The sequence below is a fragment of the Platichthys flesus genome, chromosome 4 (assembly GCF_949316205.1).
Source record: "Platichthys flesus chromosome 4, fPlaFle2.1, whole genome shotgun sequence".
Taxonomy (NCBI): Eukaryota; Metazoa; Chordata; class Actinopteri; order Pleuronectiformes; family Pleuronectidae; genus Platichthys; species Platichthys flesus.
In genome coordinates, this window is record NC_084948.1 from 23,646,653 (window position 1) to 23,666,346 (window position 19,694).

Genomic DNA, 19,694 nt, shown 5'->3' on the forward strand with positions numbered 1-19,694 from the left:
TGTACTCTTTACTTTTGCACATTTGAATTCTGATCCTTACTGCTGATGAGTGGTTTGCATCTTGTGATGGATGTTTTATAAAAGATTGTGATACCTTCAGTCCGGGCCTTAGTAGGTCGGTGGTGAGGTCCCGGTTTGTGTCATTTACCGCTGCTGTTGTTTTGTGTGTTGCCCGGTTCACCAACAGCTTCTTTCATCTTCAGGACATTCCCAGGTTCTGATAGTGGCTTTGCCCAAATGTGTGTGCAATGCCTTTGAACACTTTTCCTTTTGTTTTTCCCAGCTTCAAACTGGTTTGCCTGACAGCTCTCTGGTCTCCAGGTTTATTCATTTTTAACATCAAATGCTGTCTTCGCAGGTGAAACGCGAGGCTAAAAACAAGAGTAGACGTTCAGAGCGATTCAATGATCAAACAATCGATCTGAAAGGCAACAGCTGCACAACAAGAAACATCTGTCACTCACACGTTCTGGTGTTTCTGCTCCGCTGAAGAATGGCTGGGTTTAACCCTGAGCTCACGCAGATAGCAGAGCCTTTTCTTTTTTATGATTCTCAGCTCGACTTTCAACAGTGCAGACACGGGGATTTCCCATGAATTATTACAAGCCCAAATCAGAATTCACATCAAAGTCAAGCAGTCTCGTCTGTGGCCTCCATCTTGGGAGTAATAAGTAAACAAGTGCTCCCCACAAATTACGCCAACTCACCTGCACCGTTGTGAATTGGACTCCAGCTTCAAAGCCTCCTTTGAGGTTGAGGTAAATAGTGTCTTCCCTTCAGTGTTGGCTACTACTCCAAAGAGAAGGCGAGTGTGTTAAACCAAAACAAGTCTTTGTTCTTAATAAACACATCTAGATGTAGATACCAGGAAACAAAAGCTGAAATTAATTTCCATTGAATGATCTTAAAATGCAAATGGGTTCAGTTTACAGCAGAAACCAAAGGATTGGCCTCGCTGTTCTAAACGATGTGGAGGAGTCTGGCCTTCGTCCATACAGATCCTGCAATGGAGCAGCCCTCCCATCAGTGCTGAGGCTGCAGCTGTGTGTGGTCTGGTCTGTACAGTGCAGTTTCCACTGACTGATTGCCAGAGTTGTTGTCTTGTGACAATCAACTCTCTTTCTGCACAAAACACCAGATTGTGTTGTATCCGACTGAGACAGACTCCATGTTGTCATAAGCAAGAAATAATGTTATCCAATTAATTTCTCAGAACACATTTCTTATAATCACATTGTGACACTGAGCGGCCTTTGTTCCCTCTCCGGCTCAAGCTGACGGATAAAGGACAACTTCTGTTTACATCCATGTTGTATTGAGTTTCAGACCCGAGCTCGGTGCTCCCTTGTTTCCTCCTGACAGGACATCTGTCTCCATTAGAGAGGACTATTGATGTGCTGCTGTATCCGTCTGTCTTCCTCCATCTTTGGAAAGTTGAACAGAGGAATCCCGTTGTTCTCCACAATCTGTCACATTGTCCACGTCTATCGTTTCATTCTGGATCGTGTGCCGCTAAGACGGGGATTTGACCGAATCTTTAAAACCCTTCTTGAAAATATCAGTTTCATTTAAAGAGCCTTGCATATTTTTCTCACTTATTACAAAATCGCAGAAGACTGGAGGCTGCCACGTGTTCCAGCATCTGACAGTGAGGTCATGAGGAATTCATGATGTGCTGACAATCAGCATAATCTGGAAAGAAAAGCATCTCGGTGCTTTGCCAGGGTTTGTGGCCAGATGTGTTCCAGAGGCTGTCCCTTCTAGCCGAGCTGCATGTTAGACTGACATTGATGCACTCTGTGTTCCACTAGCCCTTGGAAACAAGGTGTGATTTTTAGCTTGACTTTCAGGCGTAGTTTTCATATGAATTATTACAAAACTGAATTCGCATCCACCTCAAAGTCAAGAAGTCTATTTTGTGGCTGTGGCTAGCACCTTTTGGAAACTGATAAACAAGTGTTCCCCATGAATGAACAAGACTCGCCGTCACTGTGGTCTCACTGAGCCTCCGTTGAAGTTCTAGTAGCCTCAGAAAGATGAGTTCTGAAAAGATTCTCTTCCATTTACAGTTGGGCTTCTACAACTCCAAGGTGAGAGGCCAACATAGTGTATCTGCTTTCAGACATGCTCTGAACTCTGAGGTTCCTATCGTATATTCTGCAGATGAGGTGCACGTGTGAACACCTGACCTCCTGGTATAATGTACGTAGAAATCCAGGCATCCTGCACTGGATTCACCCCGATCTAGTTTGGGGGGGGGGGTGGGGTTGATGAATCTCTGAATATCTCACTGCGTCTGTGGAGAAAACCTCCTGCTGTCTTGGGCATGTGTCAAAGGCAAACTCTGGGTAAACTCTGGAGCCGATTCTCCGGTTATCCACAGGTCACGTCTGAGAACGGCTGTGATCTGTATCCGCGGACTAGTGGATGGTATTCAGTAGCACTCTGATACTCGCTCTCCACAATGGCCCCGGGGCTTGGAGAGACATGACAGATGAGCATTGAAAGGCCTCATCAGTGCTCTGCGCCTCCTCCTGTTTCAGAGCTGCGAGCAGGAATGTATGACCGGCCGTCGGAATCAAACATCGTGATGATCATTAGCTTCACGTGGCCGATAGAGCCTCGTGGGTTTTTAATGAATAATGGATTCTAAGTGCACTAAACTGCTAAGGTTATGATACACCATGGGGGGGTTTGGTTATGGTTAGGTCCAAACTAAGACTTTAAGTTTTAAAACACCTCCCTTTTGCTGTGTTTACACCTGGAGTCCACGGTACCCTGAGGCTTTCAGAGGCTTTAAGAAACTCTTGTGTCCCAATTTTAGTTTGAAGAACTCTGCCTTGTTTTACTCTAGATGGGAAGAAATGGAGACTTTTGGAAACAGTGATGTAGGCATCCATACTCCCCTCCTGATTGGATCTCATCAGTCACGACTCGCCGGCCAGAGGTAAGTGGGACACGGACAATAAACAACAACCATCTCCATCACTTACCACCAGGGACCTTTCCACCTGGACCGCAAACCAGGACGGAAATCCCTGGTCTTTCCTCGTTCTTAGCCTTTTCTGCAAGAAAGCACCCGGTTGCAGAACACACTGCTTCCTGTCTACATTAGTATGCACACGATGGAGATTGTTTTCATTTTAAAACTGAAACTTAATAGTGTGGATGTAGCCTTCGACTCATTTTAAAACCATCTGGTATATAATGATTTACTTAAAGTGATTCTGAAGTGTAACGATGGTCAGTTACTCTGGGACCACATTTGAACATCTCAATGAGGAGCTGTTTGATGATGTAGGTCAAAATGTTGAGGATAAGACTTAGATAAATTTGTTTCCACCGATTTACAACCTCTTCAAATGTGAATTGGATAAAATGAGCCATCTCCATAAGCTCATAGAATTGTAATGGGCATTTTACACAATTTCCCAAAGACTAGTGTATTAATAAAAGAAATAATTACCTTATGATCAAGCTCAAAATAATTATATAATAGTAGAATTCATTGAAATGTTGTTATGTGTCATTTAACAGCATGTCTTGGTTTAAGTTTGCAGTTGACTCGACCCGGCATCTTTTTTAAGGGGAGAACACTTTAATAATAACTAATATTTGAGAGCCACCTTTGCTGCCTGGATTGAGTCCTGACCAATCAATTCCAGCCTCTTCTCCGCATTCTGAGTGATTTCCTTCTCTGTACTGACGTCTTTGATGTCGAGTCTGGAGAGGCTCCTCACTGCAGGAGAGCACTGGGTTCTCCACTAATGATCTCTACCCGGGCTCAGGGTTACTGCTTTTATGTCTTGCATAATACTTGCTTCTTCTTTCTTGAGATATCACTCGTACACGCTGTTCCTTTTGCAGCACAATGGATCATTTATTTTTTCAGATGGGCACGAGGGGGCTGTGCTGTTGGGATTGTGGAGACCTTCAGGATGATAAAGAAGTGAGCCCTTGTGGTGATGGATTCCATTTTCACTGTTGTTGTGGATTCAGACGCTGCACACAGGCTCAAAGTGAGTGTTTGTACATATGGACCAGTGGCTTTGTGGACAGTCTTGACCATAAGGTTTGAATCCACAAACAACAAAGTTATTGAATCTACATCTCGATGCCTACTTGTGGGTAATACTCATCTCCTGTATGTTAATAGAGGATTTCACTGGTGTGAGACAAGAAAGTGTTCTGCACATTGACCTCACATCACCTTGGTCGGGGAGAGACCTGCCACTCTTTCTAGTCATAGTTTTATTGTTCTGTATTGTTCTACAGTCCTGCCTCGACCTCCTGTATTGAAATTGGCTTTGTGCGTGTCTTTGCGTTGACTGCACCCCATTCGTATATAGTCGTTCACTTTAACTCATTACACAACAGAGGCTTCGACGTTACAGTTGCATCATGTCGCCTGAAGTGTCGCCCTGTGGTCTGTTCGGGATTGTTGTAATAAAGCAGTGTGTAGTCAATTATTAACTGACCTTTATTTAAAAAGAGGGGGGGGGGGGGGGCAATGCGATTTAGCTTGCACAGCATGTAACAGGGAGGTTCCTTCAGAAAGTGGCCCGTCCACTCTCTGCAGAGCAAATAATCAAGGAGTAATGTGACAAATCTCCATGTTCCCTAAAAATGGCAGGTTTCGAGATTTGTTTTGAAGAAATCAATCACGCTGACCCTCAAACTGGGGTTTTGGGGGGGGGGGGGGGGGTAATGAATCACCTGGTGGCTCTTTTACAGTCTGCTGGAGGCGGGGGGGGGGTGGGGGTGCTGTGCCTTCACTCGGTCGGACCATTGTGTAGCAGAGGTACGAACACAGAATGGAAGCAGTTGTTGGTTCTGCCTGCAGGGGAGGTCTGTGTAAAAGGGGAAGGGAGCGGGACAGATGCACGTCACGGCTCTAATTGTTGAACACAACTTATGTAGTTCACCGTAAACAAAGAACACTGTCCTTGCTGTGAACGGTGGGGACTGAATCAGCTGTTTTCTTTTACTGGCAGGGGCTTCAACACGTACAGAAATAAAGCTGGAGCTGTGGGGCGTCCTGGGGAAAGCAGAGTTAATTTTAACTTTTGTACAAAAGTCTGAATTTACATATTCCATTAAAACAATGCTCCATTTTAAGATCTTTCTAAGTTGTATTATTGATAAGTTCTCTTATATCTTATACGCCTTTTTAAGATCTCTTTGTAATTACAAAATAATATTGGATAAATGGCTCTTTTGTTCATCTAATCCAAACAATGATATCGATGTCGTTGCAGTTTTTGTGAAGCGTCACAGTCGGACCTCTCACTGTAACTCCTGACTAATGGACTCTTCTGTCATTCCGCCGCCTTCAGCAGTTTCTCTGTGTGTTCTCCTGAAGGTGATTGGCAGCGATAGCAGTTGGTTGTGACACCTGAACAGCCTCAGCAGTCCAAAGTGTTGCCGCGGATCTGTAACCATAGTCTCACTTGCCCGATTGCCCCCGCGGTATTGAGCGGCCCTGTCAATGTATTGGACGTCCGGCTCAATCAGATCCTGAATTGAGTCCGGACAGCGCGGGGGGGGGGGGGGGTTAATAGCCCCGGTGGAACTGATGAGAAAGCTGCGTTTGTTTAGCTGAACTCTGAGCAGAGCAATCTACATTTCTAAAATGCCTGTGGTGAGCGCAGACGTGGATTCAGCATTAGTCCACGTTCACTGATAGACATTTTATTGCACTGCTGCGTGATCCAAGAATTCTTTGGAAGGGGGGGGGTGGAGATAAGCAGTTCTCATGTGATGTAGCATAAACAAACATAAAGTTCAACATTCATCAAACTTATTAAATTAATAAGAATATTACAGGATTATTACCAGAAGTTAAATATTTGGGTTTCAGTTACTTAAAAATAGCACGTATAAAATGTGCTCCTTCCAGGAAATACCCTGATATCATGTCTGCAGACTGTAGCCTGTGCTTCCAAGTCTGTTGATGTCACTGGACCACGTGTCAACAAATCACTAATTGGAAAAAATAAATCACTGCTCCTGACAGATAACCTGCGTGCAATCGAGCTCAGAGATTAGATAGGCGCTCGGGTTGTTGTGTCCGGTTCCTTCTGCAGACCGGACGTTCCTGCCTTTTACTACGCAGCCCCAGTGGTTTCATTTAATATCAGGGTCACAACCTTGGCAGGACATGAAGTTGCACTGGGAGGAAGCCGGTCTGACCACGGTGCCTTTTTATTTTGGTCGTAGTCATCACAGAGTCTAGACATGGCAATTCCCCTTCAATTCACCGGACTCCTCTGAGATAAACGCCGCTCTGCCTCTGCTCTGCCTCTGCTCTGCCTCTGCTCTGCCTCTGCTCTGCCTCTGCTCTGCGTGGTCGTGCTCACCCTTGATTAGCTCTGGGTTTGTTTCTTTTCTGCCGTGCATGCATGCAGAGCTGCTGCTGCTGCTGCTGCCGGAGCTCCTGATGCAGAGCTACAGCTGAACAGACGTCTTGGTGCCCCTCGCTCCTCCGTCGTCCCCCCCCCCCCCGGTCCCTGCTGCCGGTTCCATCGAGGCCAGGCGCCGCTGTCATTGCTGACGTGATAGCCGCACGACATCACTGGTGCTATGACAACAGCAAGCCCAGCCTCTCAGGTCCATTTTGGGCTGCGGCTGAATTCTCCTAAATATGCACTGCAACACATTAAGGCTCCGACCTCTCAGGCTTCGCCGCCTCAGAGGCAAAGACACAATCAGCTTGATTTTTTTCCCCTGGAAATGACAGATTGTTTTTTTTTAAGCCAGAAAGTAAAGATGTGGATTTCAAATTTGTTTCTGTCTCGGCATTAAATTATGCTACGTTTACATTTAATCTTATACTGATCCAGACTAAACTCTGAATATCACTCTTAATTTGATTTAGTTCATCTTACTTTCCTTTTTTTTGTTGAACAAATTTTGACAATAAGAAAAACTGCGACATGTTGTGCAAACATGATGCTTTTCTTCTGGGAGTGGAGGGGCAATTACGGAGGAGACGAGGGAGGGAACACACATTCCTGCTGGCACTAGGTTTGTAGTTGGGAGAGAGGAGGGGGGGGTGGAATTATAGGAGGGAGCAAGGAGGGTGTGAAAGAGTCGGGAGCAGCAGCAGGAGGAGGAGGAGGGGAGATTTACAAACAGTCACACCCCCTCCCTCCTCCTCCTCCCCTCCCTTCCTCCCGCAGTTCTTCAACTCATCCTTGTATATAGGAGTCAGTCTGCTGTGGACACAAGAAGTATCAATCATCCTCTCATGTGGAGCTTGACATTTTGCCTTTAGTGCTGCCTGGGATTTCTCGTGGCTTTAAAAGGAAGGAGTGACACTTGCTCGTAGTGCACAGAGAGGTAAGTTTATCCTATTTTGCATCTTTGCACCGGTGTTTGGTTGAATGTTTGCAGATAGAGGAGACAAATGGCTTTCCAGCCCCAAACCTCCCACTTTCCAGAAGAGGTGCTAAAACAGCTTTTAGTCTCTCACACACACACACACACTGAGTCAATGTGTATTTCTGCAAGCCTAGTTTTCTCTGTAATTAAATGTGTCAGATGCAACCAAAGCTCCTGTAAATCAGGGTTTGGGCTTTTCAGAGTAAAGTGTCTTCAAGATTCATCATCTCACCACGTTGTTTTTCTCATTAGTTTCCATTCACATGCACCCATTTTAGAAATTGGTGTATTTATGTTAGTGTGTGCTGCTGGGGTCTTCACAGCCTTTGTTTAGGGTGGGGTTTGCCACCTCATGTTTGTACCTGTAGGACACAACTTCACCTCCAACTGCAGGCAGCCGCGAGCCATTGTGTTGCTCCCCATTCAGCGTCAGACGCGGACAATGCAGCTTGTGTCTGTTGTCGTTGTAATGACAAAGCAGCGGCCGGTGCTGGCAGGTTCCAAGAAAGGGGAGAGATGATGAATTGCAAATTTGCGAGATGGTCAAAGTCAAGGAGAATTCCCAGGGTGCATCCTGGTGGGGCGCAGGGGGACTTTATGATGTGTGAGTTCATTTAAAATTCCGGCTTTGTTTTGGAAAAGCCTGTTGTGTGACTCCTGCCTCGGGGAGAGGGGTGAGAAGTGGTCATCTGGTGTCATAGTTATGGAAATGTATTGACCGTTCGCGGCTTAGTGGGACAGGAGGTCAGGCTCCAGCTTTCAGGCTCCTGGGTCCTGACAATGCTCCTGTTATGACAGAAGCGACTTTTAATAAGACACAAACTCTGCACCCTTTATAAAAAGCTTTATATTGAATCACATGCAATGGGACCCTTGTCCTCGATCTAAATTTAAACCAAACATTTTCTCTCCGTAGCGTGAAAAAGAACAAGCCACTGATTGGTTTGCAAGATTGTGTGTCATAAGCTTCATTTAATTGAACGCCACAGTGTATAATGGGACAAAGGCCATATTGTAGATTTACAGGCCAGCCGATGTTTATCTGAGATTACGTGAGTCTTCCAGATACTTAGCTTCCTGTGAAAGTGAGACTATATGTGCAGCCGGATTCAGCATGACGCCACATGCAGCTCCACAATCAGGGGTTTTCTAGCTGCTCGGTTAAATGAGACTAATTTAAACTCAGTGGAATCTGCTTCAGGCTCAATCACAGTCAGACGTATGAACATGCTGCACTGCCAACTTCTGCAGCAGTCCTATTATATAGAATAAGATCTTTGCTTTATAAATAACCTGCACTCACCCATGTGTTAAGTTGTTCAAGTTGTTTGTGTGTTGTATGTAAATTTGTTCCCATTTGAAATGCACACCCCCCCCCACCCACCCCCAGTCTAAACATGTGGAGCTGCACGAGCTTCAGCTGCCTGTGGTTTTCTTTGCTGACATACACATTTTTTTTTAATGACTGTCACTGAATATTTGATCAGCTGTGTCATAATAGAAAGAATATTAAGTGATGTATGCAGACTTCAAGTTTGGTTTAGACCTTTTTGTATCTTCCTTTGTTATTATTTCAGAAGTAGAAACACACAGAAGTGGATTTACTGCAGTTAATGATGCTGTGATCATGACTGTGATGCACTGCTGTGATGCCCACTTTGCAAGTTTGACTGAACTTTTTGCATTTCACTGAGCTCTGCCTGTGAAGAAATGTAATTTAAATGGCAACAAAATATCACAGGGACACAAAACTTTGAAAGGAACCTGAGCATGGAGCTGTAGTCAATTCAAAATAAGAGATTTTTACAGTATCTACAACACTATATCTGACATAACGTTAATTTGAACAAATTTCTCTTAATTCACTATAATATTCTTGCATTTTATACATAAAAAATATGTTTTGCCAAAGATAAGTATAGTAGTGAGTGATAATACATGAGCATGGATAATTGTACTGCTAATTATAAAGGAAAGCACCACAGCAGCGCCTTTTCAATATTGTATCCCCGCTACACGATAACACAGTTTTAAAAACCCAGTTAAAAGCAGAAATATCTCTTTCTCTCTGTGGCATGTTTATCACGTGGCAACGAAAGAGGCCCAGCACTGGAAGCTGTCATCGCGACCACTTGAAGGAGTGGATGTATTTTCTACCCAGATCGGTGCAGTGATGTGTGTCGGTATCCAGCTCCGCTCTGCCTCAGTGCACCGTGTAGCAGGAGCAGCAGCAGCGAGCCGGGAGCTCCAGGGGTGTTATGGTTGAGGTGGTGCTCAGGGAGGATTCTCGCTGGGCTCAGTCCAGAGATATGATTTAGATTTCCTCAGCACACGTTACATGTAAATGATGCAACGTGGTTTAAAGACACTCTCTGACTGATTGAACTTCATTTTGAAACCTCCAGGATGACGGAACACAGGTGTCACGGAATTTCATCATCTCCGACTCCTAGATATATTCCCTGTTTAAAAAAAAAAGGCATTTGCAACACAACCTTCCATGTGTGTTCCTCCTCCTCCTCCATTAATAATGGAATCAAAGTGACAGGATTGGACCTTGACCTTGACCCAGATGGGTTTTTGAGTGGATTTTGGATCGTGTCTCTGTACTTGTGGTGCCACATAAAAGGAAAAAACACTCAAACCGAAGCCTTTCCACTCGCTGACCTGGAAGCAAACGATTGCCTCTGTGCAGGAAGATCCTGAGCGAAGCAGATTTCCAATGCAGGATCCCGTCTCCTCCGTGTCCTCTGCATTGTGTCTATTCTGCTGCCAGCAAAGGAACGGACCAGACAGCTGTCATACGGGGATGGGACGGTGAAAGGCTCAGCCGGGTGCAGGGGCTTCTGCTCAGAAGGCATCAACGACCATTCAGCGCTTTCTTTGTGGCATTGCCGGCTTTGCTGAATGAGAGCAGGACGTTTGATTAAATTTGAATTTCTCCAAATGCAAAAAGATCACAAAGCCAGCTGGGCTCAGAGGAAGGCTGGGCCCTCACACAGGATTTAGAAAAATATACTGGAGCACAGACGTTTTTAAATCTCTAAAAGCTGTTTTCAGACTTGAGCTCTGGAGGATGTCTGCTTCCGGACTTTCTCCGGAGTTTGACCTTCACACGTGAACAACACAGAAATCCCTGAACACCGTGTCGGCCCGTATTCCCAAAAGCTCTCCTGGCTCTCTTCTACGTGTTGTCAGAAAATATTATTATTTGTTTTAATTGTTTGCATCTGTTGCGTGACAGAAACGTCCTCAAAACACCAACTTGCTCGTGGCAGAGGATCTTTTTTGCTGGGTTCTCACATCGTCTTCTTAGGACATTCTTTTCCAAGGTGTGTGTGGGGGGGGGGGGGCAGCCACTGGGACAGTTGTGTTCTCCCATCCAGCCCTGGAGTTCAGTGCTGGTCTGAAACCAGCCTCACTGACACAAAATCTCTTTGGTGTATTTGACACTTTAGGTCAATATTGTGAATTTCCCCGTTTCCACCAATATCTGATTTCATCTTCCAGCTGTTTTACCATGTTCACCGTCTGGGCCAGTGCTTGGTGGATTATATTCAAGGTTGCCATTGCAACGTAAAACTTGCATAACACTAGATGGTGTTTTGATAACCAAGGGCTACGAGCTCTGATACCATTGATCACAGATCTATAATCATAAAAGCGTCAGGCGCAGTTGCTCCTCGTGTGTGTGTGTGGATGGGGGATAGCGTTTGGTGTGATTCGAGTGGAGAGCGTGGAGGAGTGGATTGTGAGTCTGGAATGTGAAACATGTGAAGGCAGATGAGCGTTGATGCTCCGTGTAGCCAGGGGAGACCTTTCCACTGGCAGTGACAGTTACAGCCTGTGAGAAGGTCAACATGTAAGTCTCTGGTGATCATGCTTGTGATGTTTGGTCACAGCGACCGCAGCCCCCTCTTTCTTTCCATTACACAAAGTCCTGTCATGCTCTTCCCACATTAATACTTGCATCACTAACTGTAAGATGCCCGAACTCATGTGTGATCATGCTCACTGGCTGGAGGTGCATTTTTCTTCTTCGGCATCTAATTGAAGTTTCACATTTTCTAAATATTTTCAAGGTTAACGTTAAGGGTCTTTTCTAAAAACGTTTTCCTGTATTCAAATCAGCTTAAATGAGCACAAAGTTTAAATTTGCAGATCTTGAAGCAGGATTAATGGGAATTATCACTGATGCTATGTCCTACATGATTATTATAGATATATTAACAAAATGAGGAGTGTAGCTATGGTTTAGAGAAAAGACGTTTAAGCAAGATGACAGAATGACATTAGGGATAAGTGAGAGAACATTTGTTTAAATCAAGGTACTCTGTGCAACATCACAGGTGATAATATGGGGATCGTATATTTATCAAACAGACTCATCAGGATTCATTTGTGGTTCAGCTGCAGGTTTAAAAAAAAAAACATTTTTCTGCAGCTGCCCTATAATTTGAGCGAGTCATAATTTGCTCTTATGTAGTCGTCTGTCTGGTGAAACCAAAAACAGAACTGTAGTGAAGGGGGAATCACCGAAAACCCACAACCTGCCCCCTCCCCCCATTTGTCCTCAGCAGTGGTCTGAAGGCTGACGTCTCCCTCCAATTAACAGCTGGTTAAATTCTTCAAAGGCTCGTGGACGAGGAGCTGAAGAGCCACAGGCAGGAAGTGGTCTGATAGCACCTCGGCTGTGGACCAGCACGTTTCTGGCATTGATGATGGAGATGAAAGAAGTTGAGATCTTCTTCGCTCAGCGTTGACGAGTACAGAAGAAAGACATCAAAGCAGCTTATTGTATACATGTTGGATTTTATGTTTATATAGCATTTGCTGCATCTCCCAATGCACTCACTTCATATTAAACAGGGTTTACAAAAGTGGACACAGGATTAAATAAATACGATTCTGTTTCACATAAAAGCACAAATTTAAAGAACATAAAAGTAAACAAAAGGAATAAATGCAATAACACAAAAGGATAGAGACAGAAATTTAAATTTTATCACCAATATTGGCCAAAATACTTTTACAATGAACCTCAATAAGGAGGATTATTACAATATGAGGTGTATACACTTTTCTTCCAGACCTTAAAAGTGAACAAAAGATGTATTGACCCAACGAAACCTGCAGCATCTGCTCTACATGAACCCCTCACAGCTTAAAAGGGCAGCCGAAGCAGCAGTGACCTCTGCACACAGCGACGGCCCCAGAGAAAACACTGGAGGTGACAGAGGTGTCACCGGGCTAAACACCAGCTGCTGCCAAAACACAGACCAGAGCCGGCAGGTTCAACGCTGAATACTATCAAAACAACTTTTCACAAGTTAGTGGCTCTAGATCAGGACATTTAGATAACTATGCAAAATACTGGATGCCAGATAATAAAAAATACACTTATTGGTAAATCTACTTCTTCCCTGTTCATATTCGAGTTGACTGCCTCCCCTGCAGGCGCCTGAACTCAGTGCTCAGGTCTTCTTAGGACTGAGAACACTGAAAGTTCTTAGATAAAGTAGCAGTTTTATGAATCATTTTGAACTTGTGGTCTCAAAATTCCAAGTGGAACAGCCAATCTAGCCTTCGGTGTTTACCTCGTCCACCATCGATTGCTTCTGTCCGGCCACCAGGTCCCTCAACAGCTGGACTGTCGGCCATCGCTCTGCTTGATGTGTGCTGGCGTCGAGTCTCAAGTTTCGCAGCCCACGACCACCTGAGCCTGTCCTCATTGACGTGAAGTCCATTCTGCACTGACTTGTTTTGGAAATATGTGGTTTAAAATGATTTGTGTGCAATTGTACTGCATCCTCCTCCGTTTAAATGCAGCTGTTATGAGCGGAATTGCAGTTGAAAATGTCAGATATGAACATTTTCAGACCTCTATCGTCCCACATGGGACATTTGTGTTCCATGTCAAATACATTTATTCATCACAAATTCATTTACAGGGATACAATGAACATTTAATGCAATTTAAAGAAACAAAATAAGAAAAGTATAACAGTTATTTATGATTAATATAACCTACCCAGTTTTTCAAAATGCTGTATTCTCTACACATTTTGAGTTTGGCTGTATGAACCCTGGCCGGATGCACCAAATCCCAGGCTAGCCCGTTGCCTCATGATCCATTCGGTGCCACGACTCGGCACAAGGCGATTCCAAGACGAGTCAAGCTGCTTTGATTGTCACTGAAACCCCTTGTTGGTTTCCAGCTGTTTTACTATTCAGAGTTTCTCCGGCTGCTGATTCCAAGTCAGGAAGAAAACGCTCTTTGGCTACGTGACAGTGGCGTAGAGTGTTTATTTATTTTTATTAGAGCTATTAAGTCTGGAGGAAGTGCTTGTTCTGTTCACCAACATCCAAAATAAGTGCTGCTCCGCTGCGGATGTTTTTCGTGGAAAGAGGATGCTGACGCTTAATTCCCCCCCCCCCCCCTGCCCGGCCTCATCAGGTCTTGAACACAGCCGGAGCAGGAGCAGAAAGTGAGTCATGAGAACAAGCGATTTGCTGTTTGTTATTTCCACTCGCAAAGGAGCATATGACTCCATATCAGCAGGGAAATGTGAGCGGTGCTGAAGGCCGTCTTTCAGTGGTACCCCTCCTCCTCCTCCTCCTCCTCTTCCTCCTCCTGCTCTTCTTCCTCCCTGCGACTACCTGTGTTATTATCTCCGGAGACTGGAGTGTTCAGATTACAGGGTTGTGTGTTGGAGCTTGTAACTTGTCGACACGGTGCATTCTTGCCTTTCACCAGTGGAGCCTGGTTAAGTAACAGGATTGTTTGTGCAAGATTAAGACAAAGAGACCAAATCAGATTGTGTCAAACTTAAGCTTTGTGTGTTTCTTCTGTCGTATCTGATTTCAGTGGTTTTTATTTATTCAAGGTTTTATTAAGAGCATCGTGAGTTTGAATTGGTTTTCATGGATCTCATGAGTATAGGACCGGGCGACCAGGTGTTTCACACTGTAATTACCTTGTGTTTTAAAGTCTTTAAGTCAGATTTTGGCCTCGGTGCAAGAATCCTCATTGTTTCCCTTTTAAACATTTTGACACTTCTCTGTCCTTGGGGATCCAGAGGAGAAGCAGAGCAGGTGGGAGTCGGGGGCAGTTTCCCCTTGTTCCTGTTCCAACAGGCCCAAGTATTTGTCAAATGAAAGCGGGGCTTTCTTTAAAGTCGTCTTAAATAGACTCAAAGCCCCTTTTTAAATCTACCTGTCACATATTTCAGGAATGACAAAACCCCCTAGGAACGCAGAATGGAAATTTGAACACGAACCCAAAACAGTGTCAGGTTTCTTCGACATCATTGTGAAGTAGAGCAGCTCGGACGTAAATCAGAACAGGAGACATTAATGTTCCGGCTCTGTCCTCTGATATTAATGGTCTCCATTAGTATTTTGTGGAGTCTTTCTTGCCGTAAATCCAGTTATCGTCCAGTTGAGACCGATCAAAATCCTAAACCACTGTGTTACAATAACATTTTTTTCCATTTACAGACTGTAACAGAGTGAGAACAGAAGAAATATGAACCTCTAGCGTCCTACAGCTGATGTGGTTGATGACTAATCTCCAGAATATTTTCTTTTTTTGGCATTGACAAGCAAATTAAGGTGTCATCCCCAATTTGTGCTGACGTGAGAACCGGGTTTTATGAATTGGACGTTTGCCCATCGCTCTCTCTCTCTCTCTCACTCACTCACTCACTCTTGGACGCGACCTTTTATGTTCTGATTGTTTACAACTTCCCCGGGTGGTTATATTGTGAATGTCTGTGCTTCCCCCCCCATGAAGCTGATTTTGTTGTTGATCTGGAGTCACAATAAAAACGATTCTTCCTTCTGGTCTGTGGGTGGCTGGAATCTCCTGTGGTCATGTATTTCATTAGGAGGCTTGTAACAGATAAATCATCCCAGTCTCGCTGTCCAGTTCCCTCATGCGTCCCACTGAAAAAAGCTCCTGCGACCCACTTAGGCTGTCACACTGTCAAATTGGGGGGGGGGGGGGGGCATTTTCCAGTCTAATTGTTGACGTCTATTTATTTGTGTATGAGGGAGGACGGTGGTGATGCTGGACAGACGGCAGCGTTAACTTTGCAGCATTAGATGAAACCCACTGGGTGTTCCAATGGTGGAGGACATCTGTAACAACACTGGCATTTCTCCTTTGTGTATTAATGAAGAGTGGATGTTGGATTCCAGCAGCAGTAGAGAACACGGTGTGCACAGCCGAGGCCAGTTTAGCGCTGCCTTCGGATATTCTGGAAAACTCAAACGCAGGAAAACATAATGACCCCATTATTTGAGAAAAAGTGTGTGAATGGCCTGTTTACAATGAGAAAATAATGGTTTAAATTAATAGACTGTGGAGCTGCAGTAGTTTAACAGCTTGAAGTGGCTGTTTGTTTTCTGGAGAACCTGCTCTGACGGCTTCTTTTCTGTGAAAGAGCAGGACACTTAAAGTTGAATGCATTACTAAAGTTCTTTTTCAAAACTTTCTCTAACATTTTAGCCGTCTTTCAATATTTGTCTCTATTTAATGGATCTTCATGAGGGGGGGGGGGGGGGGGGGGATCTGGCATTTTCAGGTCACTGATATTTCTGAGATCCAAATACAAATCTGGATCCAGTGAGTTTGGTTTCCTAGGGCACCAGCCTTATTGGAGGGACGTACTCGGCTGAACTTTAACTTTGTTACTACTGATGTGTATTTTATATCCTCCTGGAGTTTGTCTCATTTTTATCTCGATGCTGTACTTTTCTGTAGCACTGTGAGAACTGTGTGTTTTATTGAATCTCAGAGAACTTGGTTTTACCTCCTTGTTCTCACAGAAGCCTCCTCTACAGACGGGTGTTGAAAATCAGCGGCTACTAGAACCACTGATACTTGCATTGGAAAGATGCTTGCAGTTTGTTTATGTATCTGTGTCACATTTGTAAATGGCCTCTTTCAAAAATGTCTCTGACGTATCCAATCACCAAGGATGCATTTGAATTCCACTTACGAACAAGGCCACAGACCTTTCGTCCTTGTGATTGTGCTGATTTGATAGTGGCTCGAGTAGATTTGCTTATGCTGGACCACTGATCTGATTTTGTTCTCATGAATTTAAGCATTATTTGATTTAAACCCTTCTCTTCAAATCAGTTGTGATTCTGTCCTTTTGAATCTAAATGGGACTGGTCCTTGTGAGAGAAAATGCAAAGTCACAATAGTGGTAGGTTTTTATTGTGCAGTGTCAACCAGCCATTTAAATTTGTATGACCAGTGGATTCATTTATTTCAGGCCTGAACGAATGAGGTTGTTTTGTAGATTCCAAGGTCACGGCCCAGCGGGTTGTCTTTACCTGGCCTGACCGAAGAAACAACGCCTCTGCTACTTCAGCCCCTCATCTCTGCTTGAAACAGACTAATTCCTTTCTGGCTAATTTCACATCATATTAACATTGAAACCACTGAGAGCAGATCTAGAGCGGGTGAGAGGTCAAAGCTCACCTACGATACAGAACCCTCTAACACAGCGACTGTAGGACCTGTCGAAAAAGATGCTTGTACTTCTATGAAGCTCTCAGGGTTGGAAACACACTGGAAACATCTTCTGAGCCTTGAAGCTTTCACCTTTTTAAATCTGCTCTGTGTGGGGAAAGGATACCAACGAGGCTGGAAGCAGCCCGTGGGGTGACATGTGACTGTTTTGTCCCTCGGTGAATATCGCTTCCTGCAAATGAGCGCAGTGGCATTTCATCCTCTCCTGCTCCAAGTCTCCTTTTTCTTACCCTCCTCTGAGCTTTTCCTCTGCACAGAACAGGATTGAACGAAACCGGCAGGAAACTGCAGGGTTGTATGAAAAATAAATGGACGTCCATCAGCATCAAACATTGCAGCACCACTGAGGGGTGATGAGTGAGCTAAACGAGTGTGGGGGGGGGGCAACATGAGGTAGAGAAACGGGGTCAGCTCCAGTTTACGCAACGCCCCTCTTCACAGTGAGCCTGAGCACATGCAGCAGCAGCAGTAGGTTGGGCTCCCACTCATCTGCGTCAGCCTTGCACCCCCCCCCCCACCCCCACCCCACACCCAAAGGGTCTGTCCTGAAAGGAGGAGAGTGCACATCAGCAGGAACAACAGCCACAGTGTGGTTAGTTAATCTTCTGTCCCATCTGGTGATGGTCCCAGGCATGGAGCGGGGCCTTGTTGGAGCTGGCTGCGCGGCCCGAGGGCGGGTGCACAAATGTGCATTATGGTGAAAACTTATCAGACCCCCCCCCTCGCACACACACACAGACACACACACTCGCCTTTCTTGCTCCCTGTCGTCTCTAATGCAGGAGATAGAGCCGGAGACCGGACAATAACAACAACTATGTGGACGGGTCGCTCGGGCCCTGAATAGCTCCTGTTCACTCAGGCTGTCACTGTGCTCGGACGGTCATTACGTCCCCTCCACTTCACACGACCACAGTGCCGCGTGGTGAGAGTGGCTGAGCGGATCCCTTCTCCTGTCAGGCAGAGGGTGGTGTTAGTGCAGCTCCACAGGAACGGTCTCCATCTCCAGGACGGGGAAAACATGTTTTTTCTCAGAATTCAAGTTTAGTTGAATGTCCATCTTGTTATTTTGGAGACTTTCTCTGTGGTTTTGATGAGTCATTCCCAGTCAAACTGAAATCCTGACGATACTGGGATTGCTAATAATATTTGATCGATGGCGAACTAAAAAAGAACTGTTGAAGAAAAACTGATATAATCACAGGCTGAAGTTGGATCAGTTGAAAATGGATTATGAAGCCACACAATGAGTTAAAGTCAGGATCAGGCAGCCATGTGTTCTCCTCGGTATCTGGGAGGCTTCTTAAATCTTTGATCCAGTTAATAAATGCTCCGTCTTGTTTTGATCTGACTCGTCTTTGTATCCCCGGATTTCTGGCTGGTATGCAGGGCTCTGGGGGATAACACAAACAGCTCTGTCTTTGTGAGAGAAAATAAGTTGACTTGCATAAACTCATGAGTGAATATTAGTTGATTATTAAAAAAATATGGGCCGGTGTTAAACTATTATAATAAACTAAATACAAAGGACACATGAGATAATCGTGTTTTCTGTGTTTTCAGAGCTTTGTGGATTGAACCAGCAGCTCCGGGACCAGAACGCCTGAAGATCCAGTGACGAGCAAAATGCCAGAAAACTATCTAGAGTCTTGCAGGTAGACGAATATGCATGGTACTTGATATCTGACAAGTCATTTTTATAATAAGAACTTGATTCAAGCTGTGTGTATTCTTCTCCTCCTCAGCTTCTGAATCATGGGGAATGTTGAGAGTCAGCATGGGGACCACGGCCTCTACGGTAACGAGCGTGGCTATTTGTCACGGAAGCAGATGTCTCGGTCTCTCCGTATCTCCAACAAGCAGTCCAGCAGGCGCTCTCGACACGCCTCATCCGGGAAGATAGAGCACCGGAACTCTGAGACGAGCACGCGTTCCAGCAGCACTCCCAGCATCCCACAGTCCCTGGCTGACCACGGCCTGGAACCCTTCAACGAGACAAATGTCCTGCCCGACTTCGGAAGCCCCATTTGGGTGGATCGCGTGGCCATGAATCTGCGACCCGTGTCCTTCCACAATGACCTGGCCAATCCCTCCGTGCACATGAACACGATGCACATCACCCTGCCCGGGGCCACTGCGGAGGAGGTGCAGGACGAGGACGTGTACACGGGCGAGGTGACGTACCTCCAGAAGACCCGGGACGGGACCAAGGAGACCATCATCTTCAAGAAGAAGAGGTCGAAGTCTGCTGACATGTGGCGAGATGACAGCCTGGAGTTCTCCCTGTCCGACCTCAGCCAGGAGCAGCTGACCAGCACGGAGGAAATCATCGACCCGGCCAATGAGAGAGACTTTACCGACTGTGAAGGCCACCTGCAGGCCAGCCCCACGGACTCCACCGACAGGGCCAACTCCCTGGACGAGCTGTACAGCCAGAAGAGCCCTGCCCGCAGGCTGCCCCACGGCCGCTATGCCAAGTGGCACGACGCCAACCGGGTTATCAGGGAGGGAGAGGACGATAAGATGCTCTCGCCGTCAGAGGAGGACGGCAGCAGTTACGGCGCGTACACCCTTCCCTGCCGGCGCTCCCACTGCCTGTCCGAAGGCCTGAGCAGCCACCAGGCCGCGATCTGTGCCAGCATGCAGGGCAGGAGGGCGAAGACCATACAGGTAAGATTCAGCACAAATCCACTTTGGCAAAGCTCATAAAAAGACGCAACAATTCATTTTCTACCCTCATGAATATGAAGACAGTGTCTTGTCT

General features: G+C 45.5%; 1 protein-coding gene across 2 annotated transcripts in view; it reads left to right on the forward strand.

Annotated features, from left to right (window-relative positions):
• Positions 1–2,852: 2,852 nt before the first annotated feature.
• tiam1b (TIAM Rac1 associated GEF 1b) overlaps positions 2,853–19,694 on the forward strand; it is a 38,501-nt gene continuing 21,659 nt past the window's right edge. For both annotated transcript variants that reach the window (XM_062386231.1, XM_062386230.1), the window contains exons 1-3: positions 2,853–2,947; positions 18,494–18,585; positions 18,676–19,600. In XM_062386231.1, the coding sequence (XP_062242215.1) occupies positions 18,686–19,600 (915 nt within the window). In that variant the 5' untranslated portion in view covers positions 2,853–2,947; positions 18,494–18,585; positions 18,676–18,685. The remainder of the gene's footprint in view (positions 2,948–18,493; positions 18,586–18,675; positions 19,601–19,694) is intronic.